At 36.5% G+C, this 16,778-nt stretch overlaps 4 protein-coding genes across 5 annotated transcripts in view; 3 read left to right on the top strand and 1 right to left on the bottom strand.

The window, feature by feature from the left end:
- The window catches only part of LOC134647393 (proline-rich protein PRCC), a 432,482-nt gene that overhangs the window by 55,613 nt on the left and 360,091 nt on the right, over positions 1-16,778 (bottom strand). The gene's annotated exons all lie outside the window — the stretch shown is intronic.
- LOC134647391 (uncharacterized) lies at positions 288-1,829 on the top strand. Its single transcript, XM_063501738.1, has one exon. The coding sequence runs from the start codon at positions 331-333 to the stop codon at positions 1,480-1,482; it is 1,152 nt and encodes a 383-aa protein (XP_063357808.1). The 5' UTR covers positions 288-330; the 3' UTR covers positions 1,483-1,829.
- On the top strand, positions 4,123-5,281 carry LOC134647397 (uncharacterized). Its single transcript, XM_063501746.1, has one exon. It carries the CDS (start codon positions 4,306-4,308, stop codon positions 5,260-5,262), a length of 957 nt encoding a protein of 318 aa, XP_063357816.1. The 5' UTR covers positions 4,123-4,305; the 3' UTR covers positions 5,263-5,281.
- LOC134647395 (immunoglobulin-binding protein 1b) lies at positions 5,597-15,938 on the top strand. Its single transcript, XM_063501744.1, has 7 exons — positions 5,597-5,745; positions 6,143-6,351; positions 6,879-6,999; positions 8,430-8,655; positions 9,411-9,561; positions 10,216-10,297; positions 15,828-15,938. The coding sequence occupies exons 1-7, from the start codon at positions 5,614-5,616 to the stop codon at positions 15,936-15,938; spliced, it is 1,032 nt and encodes a 343-aa protein (XP_063357814.1). The 5' UTR covers positions 5,597-5,613.

The raw sequence follows: 16,778 nt of genomic DNA, 5'->3' as shown, positions 1-16,778 counted from the left end.
TAATGAAGATAGTGAGTATTCTTGCTCCCAGTAAATTATGCCGTTGAGTTTTGAGTAGACCATATTTTTTTCAGATTAGTTATTTTTCGGATGTTTTTATAGAAACTTTACTGCGTTTATAAGAAGTTTATAATCGATGCTTTTCGAACGTGTCCCAAAGTAGACGTCACTTCGATGAAAAAGGGCGGGAAACCGATAAAACAAGGCGGATTTACTGAAAATATTTCAATTATAGTGTTTAAAGTCCTTTTTTATTGACAAAACCAACATATTTTTCCTTATTAATTATAAATAATTGCTGTTAATTGAATTTGTGATTATATTCATTGAATGAGCCCAGGACGCGGGGGTGCGGGCGGCGGCCCCTCCCCCATGGAAACAGATGCCGCCAAAACTACAACAAAAAGGAGAAATAAAGATGTTTCCGATACAGAAGTCACATCATGTAAGCAAAAAATGACATACATACAAAGTCGTCGCGGTCTCTTCAAAGACCACAATCCCATATATGAAGATTTGACTAAAAGAGAGTACCCCGTACTGCTACAATCTGCTTCTAATGAACTGGCTCATAAAGTCCCCATGGACATCCTCAAAGTTAATGGAATATTAAAAGAGATTACTGGGGTGCAATATGTAAAGGCGGCGGGTAACTTTTTTGTCAAAGTTTATTTCGGATGTGCCAAAGATGCAAATGCATTTTTGCTAAACAAACCAGTTCTACAAGCAAATACTTGGAAGGCAACAATCCCATATGACAGCATAGAGTGCCAAGGAATTATTCGTGCTCCTGTGGATCTAAGTGAAGAGACATTGCTCGAGGACTTGAAAGCGAGTTGTATGATTCTTGGTGTAAAGCGCTTTACGAAAAAACAGGACAATGGGCAATACAAACCACTCCCAACTGTCCTGGTTACATTTATGACCTCGTCTAGACCCGACCATGTAATCTACGATCATATCTGGATGCCTGTTCAGGAATACATCAGACCCTTGCTACAGTGCTTCAGGTGTTATAAGTTCGGACATGGCAGCGGAGCTTGTAAAAGCACTCAAGTATGTTCCATTTGTTCGGCGGGACATTTTTACAAGGAATGTACCACACCAGCAGACTTCAAGTGCTCAAACTGTAGTGGACCCCATTCGGCAGTTTCTTATACCTGTCCAGTTAAGGCAGAAAAAAATGCACAAATTAAGAACAAGATAAATGGCAAATTCTCTTATGCAACTGCAGCTGCAGTAGCTGTAGCACCTAATAGCAGTAATAATCTAAATAGTAAGATTCCAAAAACTCCTGCTAAAACACCTCACGGACGTGCTATGATTGCTGACATTATTAATTCTGATATTGTTCTTAATGCAATCACCAAAACAATTTTAGAATTAATGAAGAAAAAAGAAGTCAAAAATTCTTCCTCCGGTCCTATGCCAATATCCTCCCAAATGATTAAAGAGGTGCTTGTAACAAGTTTTACTACTTAAACTATGGACAGGTTGGGTATCAAACAATTAAAAATACTTCATTGGAACTCCAGAAGTCTATTTCCAAAACTGGGTCAACTTGTACATTTTTTGCATGGCTGTGACGAGAGTGTTGACATCATACTATTTAATGAAACTTGGTTGACCCCGAGCAAAATTATTAAATTGCCCGGGTTTACTGTAATTAGAAGAGACTCTAACCATCCGCATGGTGGTGTTGCAATTGCAATTCGTTCCAAATACAAGTTCAATATTGTCAACACTTTATCACAGTACCATTTTCAAAATATATTAATTAATATTAACATTAATAATTTTTCTCTAGATATGTTATGTGTATATGCTCCTCCACCTCCGAATGGTAAGTTTACTATAGATTCATTGAAAGATTCGTGTTCAAAATTTGTAAGTAATAATCGTCTGATAATAGGTGACTTCAACGCACATCACTCATCTTGGAGTTCAAGAGTCAATGATGGAAGGGGTAAAGCTCTTCATGCTTATGTGGAGAATTCTGATTTAATTTGTTTGAATGATGGCACTATCACCACTTTCGCTCCGTTTGGCCAACAAGGTAATGTTTTGGATTTGGTATTCGCATCCCGAGCTCTTAGTTCTAGTTGTTCGGTATCTGTTCTTGATGATCTTCTTAGTAGTAATCACTTCCCTTTGCTCATTAGTGTAGTTTTTGACTCGCCCACTCCTACATGTTATTCTAATAACTTATCTAATCCTCAACAAGATGATAATTCTCTAGCTAAGGTAAATTTTAAAAAGATTGACTGGTGTAAGTTTAACAAGTTATGTGATGATAAATTTGAAGTTTTTCAATTTGTAGAAAACCCTCTAGAAAACTATACAAAGTATTTGAGTATTTTACATGACATATTAATGACATTTGCTAAAAAATGTTACCATCATAAGAATAAATGCTTAAAAGCTACCCCGTGGTGGAATGATGAATGTGACCGTGTAGTGTTACAAGCTAAAATTGCCTTACGATCTTACAAACAATATCCTTCTATGGAAAATTTCATTATATACAAAAAACTAGATGCTTTAAAGAAAAGAACACTATTTGAAATTAAACGCGTGAGTTGGTTGAATCTTTGTTCCTCCTTTAATCGCATGACATCGAGTAAAATAATTTGGGATTATATACGAAGATTTAAACATGCAAAACTTAATTCCGTTTCTTCATCCCCCAATTTCTTTCAAAATCCTGACAATGCGACATTGTTTTTAGACAAAATTGCTTCTGACAATAATCATGTATCAAATAGTGACCTTAATGAGTACTTTGAGAATCGTGGCCGCCCGGAAGCTCAATGGATGGTCAACCCATTTTCTTTTAGTGAGTTTTTAGCTGCATTAGAAAATAAAAAAGAAACTTCACCTGGTCCTGATTTAATTTCTTACAAAGTGATTAAAAACTTACCTCTTCATGCTAAGGAAATACTGTGTAAAATATTTAATAATTTGTGGCAGAGTCATTGTATTCCCCCAACGTGGAAAACGCAACATGTCGTTCCGATACTAAAACCTTATAAGGATTCTAATTGTGTTGAGTCATATAGGCCTATTTCCTTAACATCTTGCTTTGCGAAAGTTTTTGAAACCATGTTAAAAAATAGACTAGAGTGGTTTTCTGAAAATAGCAAAGTCATTCCAAGTACTCAATATGGTTTTCGAAAAGGTAAAAGCACAATAGATAATTTAAGTTGTTTAATTGGGGATGTTAAGAACAATTTTCGTTCTAACCAATATACTTTGGCGGTTTTTTTAGACATCAAAGGGGCGTTTGATAACATAGATCACTCATACCTTATTAAAAGTTTGTCTTTATTAGGGTTTCCTGGTCATATTTTACGTTGGTTATTCAATTTTCTTAATAATCGATATTTAACTCTAAAAGTTAGATCTTCGTTAATAGGTTCTAAAGTTTCTACAAAGGGTACTCCTCAAGGTTCTGTATTATCTCCTCTTATATTCATTCTAAGTTTGGTTTGTTTCATGAAACAAATTCCGGCTTCTGTTAAGCACTTATTTTACGCTGATGATTTGGTGTTATATGTAAATTGTAAAGACATAAAAATTGGTGAATCTATTATGAACAGTTGTCTATGTAATATTCATAACATATTAACAAATTTCCTAAAACTTGAGGTTAATGTTTCCAAATCTTCTGTAATTCTCTTTTCTCAAAATGGCTTACATTCTCCTCAAATTTTATACAATTCTAAAGTTATTCCTGCTCAGTCTTTTGTCAAATACGTTGGCCTATTTCTTGATTATGATCTTTCCTGGAAAACTCATATTGATACAATTTCTAAAAGAGCCGAATTGGGTTTAAACATATTGAAGTCGTTAACTGGAGTAAAATGGGGAGCAGATCCTAAGGTCCTTAAAACGATATATATCGCGACAATTAGAAGTCATTTCGATTATGGTTGTATGTTTTTTGCTGATGCGAATACCCATCTTTTAAGGAAATTAGATATTATCCAAAATAGGGCGCTACGAATTATTACTGGAGCTATGATGTCATCTCCAATTAATTCTTTGGAAATAGAGGCTGGCATTGTTCCTTTATTTGTACGCAGATGTTATATCACTGACAAGTATGGTCTTAAGTTGGTTAGTCGTGATAACGATGTTACTTATAGATATTTAAATAATGTAAATATTCCAAATTATAATTTAATAGCGTTTCCTAATTCTTCTTCCATAAGTGATGTTATAACTTATTTAAACTTTGAATTTCAAGATATAGTCTACTGGTCTAATTTGCTTCCCTGTTTTGAACATGAATACAATGATATTATGCGAGACGTGGTGGTTGAACTGGTCAAATTTGAATCGAAATATGACTTTTTGGAGTTTCTTGATGATAAGACTGATTTTGTTAAATTATATACTGACGGATCTAAAACTAAAGATAGGACCAGTTTTGCATTTTATGACTCTTTTTTGAACATAGGAAAGGTTTTCGAATGTAGTAGTTATTTTTCAGTATTTTCGGCTGAAGTATTAGGCATTATTTACGCTTTAGAATACATTCATGAAAATTATATAAATGAGAATAAGTTTTTAATTCTATCAGATTCCATGAGCGCTTTACAAGCACTTAAAAATAAATGTGTAAGTGGATCTGTAAATTATTTGATTTATAAGTTAAGAAGTTGTTTAAGTTCTTTATTAAATAGAAATATTACTGTTGAATTTTGCTGGGTTCCGGGACATTCAGGAATTTTTGGTAACGAACTTGTAGACAAGCTTGCCAAATCTACGGAAAATATCCAAGTTTGTGATTTAAAAGTACCTCAATCCGATTTAGTAACTTTTGTTAAAGAACTTATGATTAGAAGGTGGAATAACTCGTGGTCTAAATCCAAAGAAGTCAAAGGGAAATGGCTAGCTGAAATAGTCCTGGCACCTAGTACCAAGTCGTGGTTTGAATACCAAAGAAAATATGTAGAAAGGGGATTTATTACAACTATGTGTAGATTGCGCATTGGTCATGGTCGTTTTGCTGCACATCTATTCAGATTAGAGCTAAGTGATTCTGCTGTTTGTGCACATTGTAATTTTAATTTATGTGATCTTGATCATATTTTTTTCCATTGTCCTTCATTTAATTTACAAAGGCTATTGTTTGTTGCTATGTGTATGGATACAGGTTTGCAAGTTCTGCCAAACTCTGTACAGGGCCTTTTGAAATATCAACAATTATATCCTGTAATCTATGAATTTGTTATTCACACTATTGGCAGTCTGTAATTTTTTGATAAATGATTGAAATAACCATAAAATGTATGTCTAATGTAATGTTAAATTTTAGGTATAAGCTGGGCATTGTAATTACTTTACACATAGACTAATGTAATGTAACTTTTAAATTCATATCACATTGTACTGTGTATAAGCTGGAATTGTAATTTGTTTCGTTTTATGTTTGAGCTGATGGCCAAGTTGCCAATGCTCGTAATAAATTAAAAAAAAAAAATAGACGTCACTTCTGACAAGTGCATGAAATATCAAAACCGTCAAACAAAACCTCAAACCTCAAATCGGTTCGGCAAAAAACAAGCTTTTACAAAACCATAACTTTAGATATTTCTCAGTGTAATTATGTCGCAATCTAAGGCAGATGCGGGTGCGTCTACTGACGAGGAGCCATTAAAAGATGTGTTCGATCAGGCCATGAAGATGTTTGAAAAGATAGAAAGCAGCAATGAGCCGACGAACAGCGATGCCATGCAGGTCAGCTGTTTTTTCATCATTTTTCTACTTATTTTACATAATATTATTGCTCAGTGTACACTACAATTCGAAGGTTTCCTCCGAAAGCGGTGCCGTCATATAGCGGCCGTCTCCATACAAATACTACGACATCCATATTTAGCCGTATTATTTAGTATGGAGACGGCCGCTATATGACGGCACCGCTATCCTAGGAAAACTGATCTTAGTTCGCAGATGTAGCGTTCTGAATCTATAAAAACCATTCCGTTTCCGAGTCGCACTTTGATTGATACAAAAGAGAAAATATTTGTTAGTTTATATCCTCCAAATTTTTGATGTTGTGATTATCTTATTTCACAAAGCTTACGAAATAAACACACTGTTGTAGTTTATTATTGTAAAATTATCTTTACAGATTCTTCTAAAAGCGGCCATAGCAAAGTTTGAGAAGGCCACTAACCTGGTGTCGCTGTCCGGGATGTTCAGTAGTAACGAGAGCCTGGAGGAGCTTCCCACAGAGACGCTGCAGTACTTGCTGCTGCCTGCGCTGCTCGGTACACTGAGTCTGAAGCTGTGTGGGCAGCCTCGGAAAGAGGTTATCAATCTAGCTGAGATTTATTTTAGGTGAGTTGGTTAAATTCATTGTTTTGTTAGGTAATAGGTTATAATTTAAGGAATATGATTGTTACAATCAATTAGTTTTTGGTCTGACCTGAAAATTAGGAGTAAATTTTGTAAATTCAATTGCTTTATTTACTAAAACATGCAGAGAAACAATTTCTACTATGTAGGCAGATTTTTTAATTTGAAAATTATACATACTGTCCCTTTAAAATTTAAAATAAAGAAAATGTTGCGCATTTATTTTATAAATATGTTTTATGTTAAACCTTAAGCCTCGTCTCCATATTGCGCGGCAAACCATCGAACATTGGCTCGCGAGGCAGCCGCGCGCAATGGATACCGGGTTGGCTCACGAGCCAACTCGATCAGATCACGTTGGCTCGCGAGCCAACCCGGTATCCATTGCGCGCGGCTGCCTCGCGAGCCAATGTTCGATGGTTTGCCGCGCAATATGGAGACGGGCCTTTACATGAGCATGATAAAGTACAGTAGAATTGTTATTTTCAAGCTGTTTTATATTATTTCAGAGATTTTCTCCAGCGATGCAAGGACTATGGTGTGACGGACATAGAGGTGCCGCAGCCCGCAGACAACCAGAACCAGAAGGTGGAGCGAGTGGTCACCGAACAAGTCAAGATTGCTAATATGGTACAGTCAACCACATTCATTTCCGTATAATATTGTCACTTAGACAAATCCCGCACTCACTCAGTGACAGTCACTGTGACAAGTTACAAAGCAAAGACAATTGCAATTTTTCTTAAATTTATTTTCATTTAAACACAAGAAATTCTATAAATCAATATCAGCACTGCTAATTCTTTCAAAACATGAAATAAAATGATTATTGATTAATTGATTGAAAAGCAGGTAAGACTGTGGTGTCAGACTGTAGAAGGCAGCTCACAAGCCCCCGTTTATCGGTGCAAACTGTAAAGTGGAGTTTTCAATTTGAGCCACTAAATGGTAGAAGTTTGTTTTGTGTAAGTTTAAGTTGACAGACTGCTTTTTCATAACTCCCTCACTTTACACTGTACACAAATGTCAAAACCTACCCTCATTGTCTATAGGTAATAGGTACATAACACTTCCTGTACAAGAGACATGTTACCAAGGTGCTGACGTTTAGTAAGGATAAGGTTCTAAAGAAAAAAAAATCCCATCCCTATGCACTGCATGGTCCTAATAGGGATGTTGACATGAATCGCGAATATATAATATGTTATGTTTTTACCATAGCAGGGAATATTAGAACGCGGAAAATCATATTTTGCAAGTGTAAATATGCGTAATAAATTAATTAAAAATAATCAAAAGTATTTAAATTAATGCCCAGTATCACGTGACTGCAAACGCCAATCGGAGCGCGTGACGTAATCACAGTGGAATCACCAAAGACAAGTTATAAAACCTGCCTAAGTGTCTACAGATTATCGTACCGAAACGCGATCTTGGTGCGGTGCGGCGCACGAATCGATAGTGTGTAAGGTGGTGCGTTAAGGACGCAGCTATAAGTTAGAGCGAGAAAGAAGTTCGCTGTCCGATGCGGTAGTGTGTTAAGGCTTTAAAAAAATTGTCAGTTGCCATATAAAGAATTTAAAAAAATTACTGACAGCAGTTTGTTTAAAACGCCGTTACGTCATCAAGGTCACGTGACAGCATAGACTAGGAATCCTCTAGACTGCGCATAGTAACGCTACCCCCTCTGCCACTTATACGGTAGTTTTACTCCATCTTCGAGTCAATCCCGTGCCGTGATTGGTCCGTGTCTTTGAACGGACCAATCACGGCACGGGATTCGCTCACCTCGTCCCCCCGCACCCCCGTATTTTTGGCAGCATCGGTTTCATGAAATAATTGCTCTAAACTCAGTCTAGAGGATTCCTAGTCTATGCGTGACAGTTTGGAGCGTTTAGGCGCGAAATTTAAACACGAAACTTATTATACATGTTTTCTTATTCGAAATTAATGAATATATTTTTTTAATATTTTTTTCTGTAATTACTACGTGTCTATCTACAAAATGAAACCAGTTCCAAAAAATTGTCAACATCCCTATTATCTTTCTCCAATTTCAGGTACACAGCCGCGAAGCAAAAATAAAGCGCTACATGGAGATGAAAGAGCTGAAAGAGAAATTGGCCACTCTCTCCAAAGCCATGGCCTCGGAGCTGGTCGACGACGAGACCAAGCGGGAGTACTTCACCGCCATGCTGCAGAGTTACGTCAGTCAAGGGCTGGACGAGCTGGGGAGTATCGAGCAGGAGAAGCCGTTGCTGGAGTATATGGAGAAACATGCTGGAGGTAAGACTGACCAAAGTGGGAGTACTTCACCACCATGCTGCAGGAGTGCAGAGTTACGTCAGTCAGGCCCTGGACGAGCTATTGGCACCAGAGTTGAGGTTAAACACACAACGGGCAGCGGGTCAGCGGGATTACGAATTTAATGTTCTTGTTTCGTATGGAAGTTCTGGAGGTAACTGCAAAATTGACTAAAAACGTTAACGTGCACTTATAGGCATACACAGAGTCACAGACCGAGTTGCCTCGCGAGGAAATTTCCACGCGAAGCAAACGGCTTGAATAGAATGCCTCGTGCGTGCCAAACGCGCGCGCTGTCTCGAATTATCCCTTTTTGTGCTTCTAAAATTCGTACTCTACTCGTATACACGTACTTTGTACTCTGGAGGTCGATGTCCCTTTTGTGATCGATATTTATGGGTTTCTCGCAGCCAAAATCTACTACAACTAGTTTTTGTTTTTTCTTTTGGATTATGTACTTTGAAGAGTAAAATAGTAAAAAAATATACGAACTACGACAGTGAATATTGTGCGCCACCATTTTGACCAGCTACATTAAATTTATGTTTACCTAATTTAATTTTTAACAAGCAGAAACGTCTGCGAATGATGCTATCAATAAGCCTAGAATAAATTTAAATTGGAAAAAAATACTGTCTTGGGTGAGACTTGAACTCACGGCCTCTCGATCGATATATGCGCACTGTCATCTGAGCCACCACTTCCACTTTTAAATTTATTATGTTTACCTGTTGCAGAGCCTAAACCGAAGCAACCCCGGGCTCCTCCGCTCCGGCCAGTCATCATCGCTAAGGACGCCATACAGAAGGCTGTGTTCGGCGCCGGATATCCGTCGCTGCCCACCATGACAGTCGAGGAGTTCTATGACAAACGAGTCAGGGATGGAATGTAAGTGAATTTCTACATGGAATTATACTACTGTCTATTTACTGCTGCTTAATCTACTGATTAATGTTAAAGAATGACTGTTTGTTTCTCAATAAAAAAAAGACAAAAAAAAGTAATTACGGCGCACCCTCGGCGTCGCTTTCCAACGAGGTCCATAGATTCTTTGACTGCAGAAGTCAGCATGTGGAACTGATCATAACCAGTGGGGCGACACGCCTTTCGGGCATTCTCGGCTCCGTTCGGCTCAGCATTGCTCCGAGCAATTATTAGGGTTGGCACAACTTGACGTCCCTTTGCGTGCACGACAGATAAGATAATGACTTGAATTTTGACTACCCTAAATAGCTGAAAGGGATAGTGCCATACATTAAAAAGGGACAGCATGATTCGTCCCTGAATCGCTGTCAAACTTTGGTTTTGTAGGAATTGTCATTCCTGTACGGTAGTACTATTATTTATTCTGTGTCATAACTAAGGATACCACACAGAACAGAAGTAACTTTAAAGTTGACTTTTAGTTAATTATTTTATTTACATAAATTAATCCACTAGGTGGAGTAATAACCCGTATCTTCGATAAAAGAGTGTTCGCCCTATAGGCTGTCCAAAATACAATAAACCAGTTATTTAATAACAGAATGTTATTTGTTTCAGTTTCCCTTCGGCCGCCAACATCCCGCACCAGACCATAGAGAGCACAGAAACGGAAAGCGACGACGCCGAGCGAGCGAGAAAGGTATGTTCTAATTATAATTCTATTTTCTTATTATATAATAAATGTGATTTAACATGTTAAGATCATTTATGTAATATTATAATTCTGAAGCATAATAGATGGTAGGATCCTAATAGATGTGGTATACGCGTGCATCCGTGAGGGACAAAACATAGGCAATGCGACACTATGATTGGTCGAATTTATTTGTTGCCCACCACTATCCATACTAATTTATGGTGGGGAATAAAAAAAAATGAGACTGTGACAAGGACAAACAATAATAGCGCTTTCGCTGCTAGTCCTACTGAAAGATTTTTATTTTATTTATTTTTATTTTATTTATTCAAACATATTACATAGTATTACAGTGAGACACTATAGTCTGGCGTTAAATTAAACACAAGTCGTCTCCTTCACGATTTTCATAGACATCTCTTCTAAATACCTAAAACTGGTATGGATGTGTTCCTCGTGGTCTCTAGAATACGAATTGACCGGTTTTAGTTTATGGAGTGGGGGACGTGTCGATAAAAAGGGGGGGAATGTGGGCGGCCGACCAGCATTGATATTTGTTCACATCTTGAGTCCTATGGGACCGATCGGTTCGTTTCAGGTGTCGTTTGAAAGAGTATTAAACGTGCTATTATTGCTTCATAATAACTGTAGTCATAACTGTAGTCGTTTAGAAAATATTTTAAAATATATGATTTTTTACCGTGCATGGATGGCATAAGTACTGACAAAACATGCGTCTAACTCAATAAATTATAACTTTACCGCAATTAATGTTATTACAAAATATACGAGAAATTTCATTAGCTTTCTAAAAACATAAGGTTTATTGGTGTATGGTATTATATAACCATGTAATGATGAATTTTGTTCAGCATGGGTCACTACGCACCGTCACGTAAATGGCGGGCGACCGACCACAACTGTTCATTGTTTCTCGGGTTCTATTTTACTGATCAATTGGAGATGGATACCATTAGAAAGAATGTTAAATGTACAATAATTGGTTTCTAATAACCGTAGTCATAACTGTAGTCATTTACAAAATAATTGAAAATATATGATTTTTACCGTGCATGGACATAAGTACTGGTAAAACATGCTTCTAACTCAATAGATTATAACATTACCGCAATAAATATTTTCAAAATATACGGGAAATTTTATGAGCTATCCAAAAATATAAGTTTTATTGCTTTATAATGTTGTATAACTAAGTAATCATGAATTTTGTTCAGCATGGGTACTGTGCACCGTCACGTAAATGGAGCCCGGCCATCGTTGAGTTTTCATTATATTTCAGGTTCTATTTTTCTGATACATGGTGGATACCATTTGCAAGCATATTAAATTTTCTGTGAATACTCGATTGTTTGAAATCTGAGGCCCAAAATAACCATTTTAAAAATATTAAAGAAAATGTTTAATTTTTACCTTAGAGGTTTGCTTAGTGACTGAAATAATTTGAGAAAGAGATAATGTAGTAAATATAGCGTGAAATTTTTAGAGTAAAATGAGCAAACTATTTATTAACTTTCCAAAAATATTGTTTAGTTACCGTACAACTATAAACATATATGTAGGTATGCCAGGACCAATTTCGCCAAGCAAGCAAACACACGGCGCGGCGAGCGCCTGGTAGACCAGCAGCATTCTATTATTGTTTGACAGTAAATTTTATAAGTAATGTAGGTATCCAAAATGATAAAATATCGATATAAATGATGGTTTGTTTGTTTTCTTTTTTTATCACAGGAAACTTAAGTATAGTTTGACTCTTTTGACAAAAGCCCAGTTCTAGGTTCATAACATCGTTAAGTTCGTAGCTTTCATGATTGCAAAACCACTGCATATGAAGTACTTAATACCTGTGTTGTTATTTGACTCACGCGTCTACACGTAAAACGTTTTCAAACCCACTCCGTAGTTAATAATTTAAAATCACCTTTTTAGTGAGATCTGAGGCTTGTGGCGTTAAAGAGATATTTGTCGCCGCACGCTCCAGGATGCAAAATAAGTGACTACTATTTGAGTAGCAGCGTATGTCCACATAATAACTATCCGTGAAGTCCGGTTTTAAGTATAGTAATAGTAAGATGTCAATATTGAGTAAACTATCTATATTATATTTATTTACTATTTTATTTTACGGTCTAATTTATAGTTTTTGCTTACCTATTGATTCATTGGCGTTTGGCATTGTAGTTTTAGCTTGTAAGTATGACTCTATTGACAGTTATAAGATGTACTACGGTATTTAAATAACGCTCGTCTGTAACTACATGATCTTAGATCTATAATAGCGACTCATAACTTCTCTGTTCGACTGTAAGTCATACAAGAGAGTTAAGTAGCGATTGCGATATAAAAAGCTATAAGTAGAAGGCTTTATCACGCGTTTAGAACCTTAAGTGCAAATTGCAGATTATTACTCATATAGATGTTAAGGTTGTTCAATTCACTTTGAGCTATAAGCTATAATACTAGCAGCTTAACATGCAATATAGCGCCCAAAACAGCTACTGTAGATCTTAAATCTTTAGATGAACCTTTTAAACACTTTTATCTCACCAGAGCCTGTAAACTGTAAACTAAGACTATAGATGTAGCTATTCTAGAGCCAGGCTGTCTTTAGGTAAGAAAATAGGTGCTAAGTGTCGCCTAATTGTTTGTTGGGATTTATATGACGGTGCGCAGTGACCCATGCTGAACAAAATTCATTATTACTTGGTTATATAATATCTTACACCAATAAATCTTATGTTTTTGGAAAGATAATGAAATGTCTCGTATATTTTGTAAATACATTAATTGCGATAAAGTTATAATTTATTAAGTTAGAACCATGTTTTAGCAGTACTTATGTGCATGCACGGTAAAAAATCATGTTTTCAATTATTTTGAAAATGACTAAAGTTATGACTACAGTTATTGAAAACCAATTATAGTACGTTTAATATTCTTTCAAATGGTATCTATCACGAACTGATCAATAAAATAAAACCCGAGAAATAATGAAAAGTTGACACCGATCTCCTGCCATTTACGTGACGGCGCTTAGTGACCCATGTTGAACAAAATTCGTAATTACTTGGTTATATAATATCATACACCAATAAAACTTATATTTTTGGAAAGCTAATGAAATTTCACGTACATTTTGTAAGAATATTATTGGAGTAAAGTTATAATTTATTGAGTTAGACGCATGTTTTATCAGTACTTATGCCATCCATGCACGGTAAAAAAATCAAATATTTTAAAATATTTTGTAAATTACTAAAGTTATGACTACGGCTATTAGAAACCATTTATTGTACGTTTAATAACCTTTCAAATGGTACCTATCAGCAATTGATCAATAAAATAGAACCCGAGAAATAATGAAAAGTTTACGTCGGTCGCCCGCCATTTACGTGACGGTGCGTAGTGACCCATGCTGAACAAAATTCGTTATTAATTGGTTATATAATATCATACGCCAATAAAACTTATGTTTTTGGTAAGCTAATGAAATGTCTCGTATATTTTGTAATAAAATAATTGCGGTATTGTTGTAATTTATTGAGTTAGGCGCATATTTAATCAGTACTTATGCCATCCATGCACGGTATAAAATCAAATATTTTAAAATATTTTGTAAACGACTACAGTTATGACTACGGTTATTATGAAACAATAATAGCACGTTTAATACTCTTTCAAACGACACCTCACACGAACCGATCGGTCCCATAGGACTCAAGATGTGAACAAATATCAATAATGGTCGGCCGCCATCTTTGCCCCCCTTTTTTTCGACCCGTCCCCCACTCCATAAACTAAAACCGGTCATTTCGTATTCTAGAGATCACGAGGAACACATCCATACCAGTTTTAGGTATTTAGAAGAGATGTCGACGACTTTTCTCGAAACAGGCCGATTTCCACCTGTCTACTAAGGCACTGTGGAATGCATTCAATATGATTATTACTTATCCTAAAACGTTAACATAAAGTTGTGTTATAAAATAACAATAATCTTAAATACTAACTGAAGACGGACGATCATCATACATTCAAGATACATTAAGACTATCCCGTTAGGTCATTTCCCCTCACCCCTCATGCCTCATGCCTGATCCAGTTAAAATACTAGATTAATGTTCCGAAATAAATGCGGTCTTCTCTCCCGCTGTACTGAAGAGGTGCCCACACTGTTAAGTGACAAGTTGTAAGCCTTATTGCAACGACATAAGTTCCACCGATGGTAAATCAGCGGATCCACACAGAACGGACCGCCTCGCGAGGAATTGCCGCGCGAAGCAGCTCGGTCTGCAGAGGCAATGAAACGCACACGCCCATTGCCTCGAGCGAGGCACGTGTCCACAGACTGAGCTGCCTCGCGTGGCAATTTCCTCGCAAGGCGGCTCGTTCTGTGTGGATCGGCCTAATTAACAATTCCTGTTAGTAATATCTGTTTTTATACTCTAGAATACTAAAATGGCAGTTCGATTGACTAATTTACTAACCAATTATCCTGGTTTTGTACCTACCAATTTTGTAGTATAGTGACAAATCAATTGGGTAAATTTGGATAATGCATTGGCAGCATTTTAGTACTTATCTGGAAATTTAAAAAAAGATTAAACCTTTTTTAGGGTTCCGTACCCAAAGGGTAAAAACGGGACCCTATTACTAAGACTCCGCTGTCCGTCCGTCCGTCCGTCCGTCCGTCTGTCACCAGGGCTGTATCTCACGAACCGTGATAGCTAGACAGTTGAAATTTTCACAGATGATGTATGTCTGTTGCCGCTATAACAACAAATACTAAAAACAGAATAAAATAAAGATTTAAGTGGGGCTCCCATACAACAAACGTGATTTTTGACCAAAGTTAAGCAACGTCGGGCGGGGTCAGTACTTGGATGGGTGACCTTTTTTTTGCTTGTTTTTTTTTTGCTCTATTTTTTGTTGATGGTGCGGAACCCTCCGTGCGCCAGTCCGACTCGCACTTGGCCGGTTTTTTTATGTAGTTGTGGTTGTGGGTTAAAATCTACTGACAAGTGTTTAAACTTATAAAAACGAAGATAGTTAAAAATAATTTAGGTGCCTTAAAAGTTATAAAATAACATTGTTTATCAATTCCGAAGAAGTCAATAAGGAATATGACAAATTACATTTAGTCAAGCTTTGTAAAACTACAAATTCATTCTTGTAAGTCAGTTTTGTTATATATTTTGGCACTATTTGTGTACTTTTACATTCTTCATTTATTTTTATTCTCCGCATTCCAGGTGCTAAATAACAAATATTATTGTGAAGCAATGTGTAATTATTATATATTTTTTTCTTATTTTGGGGATATCCTTGTTATCCTTGTATGCCTAAAACAAGTATTTTTGATAAGAAAATAATATTTATTCTTCAATTTTCAATCCAAACTAGAACCTGGGATGTAATATATCCCACCTTGTATACGGAGGGTTAAATTCGTTTTACATAGTGTTCTTGATGTCAATAATTCTAGTAGTCTAGAACGTTCTCCTTGTTCCAGGACCAGCTGGAGGAAGACGATGATTCCGAGGAGCTGGCTCGCCAGAGGAACATGGACGAGTACAAAGACGACCATCGCCGTGGTTGGGGCAACCGCTACAACCGCAGCTAGGTGTTGCTAGGTGCCGCTGCCGACCAACTGGTTGCTAGGTGCCGATAGGGCTCGTTACGTGTATGACTGTCTAGAATTAGATACAGTAAACTGACGTTTAAGGTTCTATTTCGGGATATTACCTGCCGCGGTTTGGTAAAAATCTTATATAGTTTATATAGCTGGTCAACCAAATCTTGTCAGTAAAAAAAGGCGCGAAATTCAAATTTTCTATGGGACGATATCCCTTCGCGCCTACATTTTTCAAATTTGCCGCCTTTTTCTACTGTCAAGATCTGGTTGACCAAGTATATATGTCACCGTAAAATTGTAGACACTCGTCATATTATAATCTCGCTAGTTACATTATAAACTGGCGGTAGGGAGATTATAATCTAACCTAACCTAACCTACGTTAGATTATAAACTAACGGGTTCACAATCTTACGGTGTCATATATAATCATCAGGTCTTTTATGTAAAAACAAAAAATAAATATTTAAAAACATTAGCAATGGCGACTGAACGAACTTTGTAAAAAACCGCACCATCAACAAAAAATAGAGCAAAAAAATCGTGTTTGTTGTATACAAATATTTATTTTATTTTATTTTTAGTATTTGTTGTTATAGCGGCAACAGAGCTACATCATTTGTGAAAATTTCAACTGTCTAGTTACCGCGGTTCATGAGATACAGCCTGGTGACAGACGGACGGACGGACGGACGAACAGCGAAGTCTTAGTAATAGGGTCCCGTTTTTTACCCTTTGGGTACGGAACCTAAAAAGAATTCTAGTCTAACGACAGTTCCATAATCTATACGAGTACATGTGTACTCACATAAAACATTGTTTAATCTT

Source organism: Cydia amplana, chromosome 4 (genome assembly GCF_948474715.1).
Source record: "Cydia amplana chromosome 4, ilCydAmpl1.1, whole genome shotgun sequence".
Lineage (NCBI taxonomy): Eukaryota > Metazoa > Arthropoda > Insecta > Lepidoptera > Tortricidae > Cydia > Cydia amplana.
Note: the sequence above shows the minus strand (reverse complement) of the source record. Positions and strands in the feature narration are given on the sequence as shown.

Excerpts from the sequence above, each read along its gene's own strand:
- LOC134647397 (XM_063501746.1), top strand. The coding sequence starts at position 4,306 with ATGCGAGACGTGGTGGTTGAACTGGTCAAATTTGAATCGAAATATGAC.
- LOC134647395 (XM_063501744.1), top strand. The coding sequence starts at position 5,614 with ATGTCGCAATCTAAGGCAGATGCGGGTGCGTCTACTGACGAGGAGCCA. Across the intron at positions 8,656-9,410 it reads TATGGAGAAACATGCTGGAG|AGCCTAAACCGAAGCAACCC; the intron begins GTAAGACTGACC and ends TACCTGTTGCAG. Across the intron at positions 10,298-15,827 it reads ACGCCGAGCGAGCGAGAAAG|GACCAGCTGGAGGAAGACGA; the intron begins GTATGTTCTAAT and ends TCCTTGTTCCAG.
- LOC134647391 (XM_063501738.1), top strand. The coding sequence starts at position 331 with ATGAGCCCAGGACGCGGGGGTGCGGGCGGCGGCCCCTCCCCCATGGAA.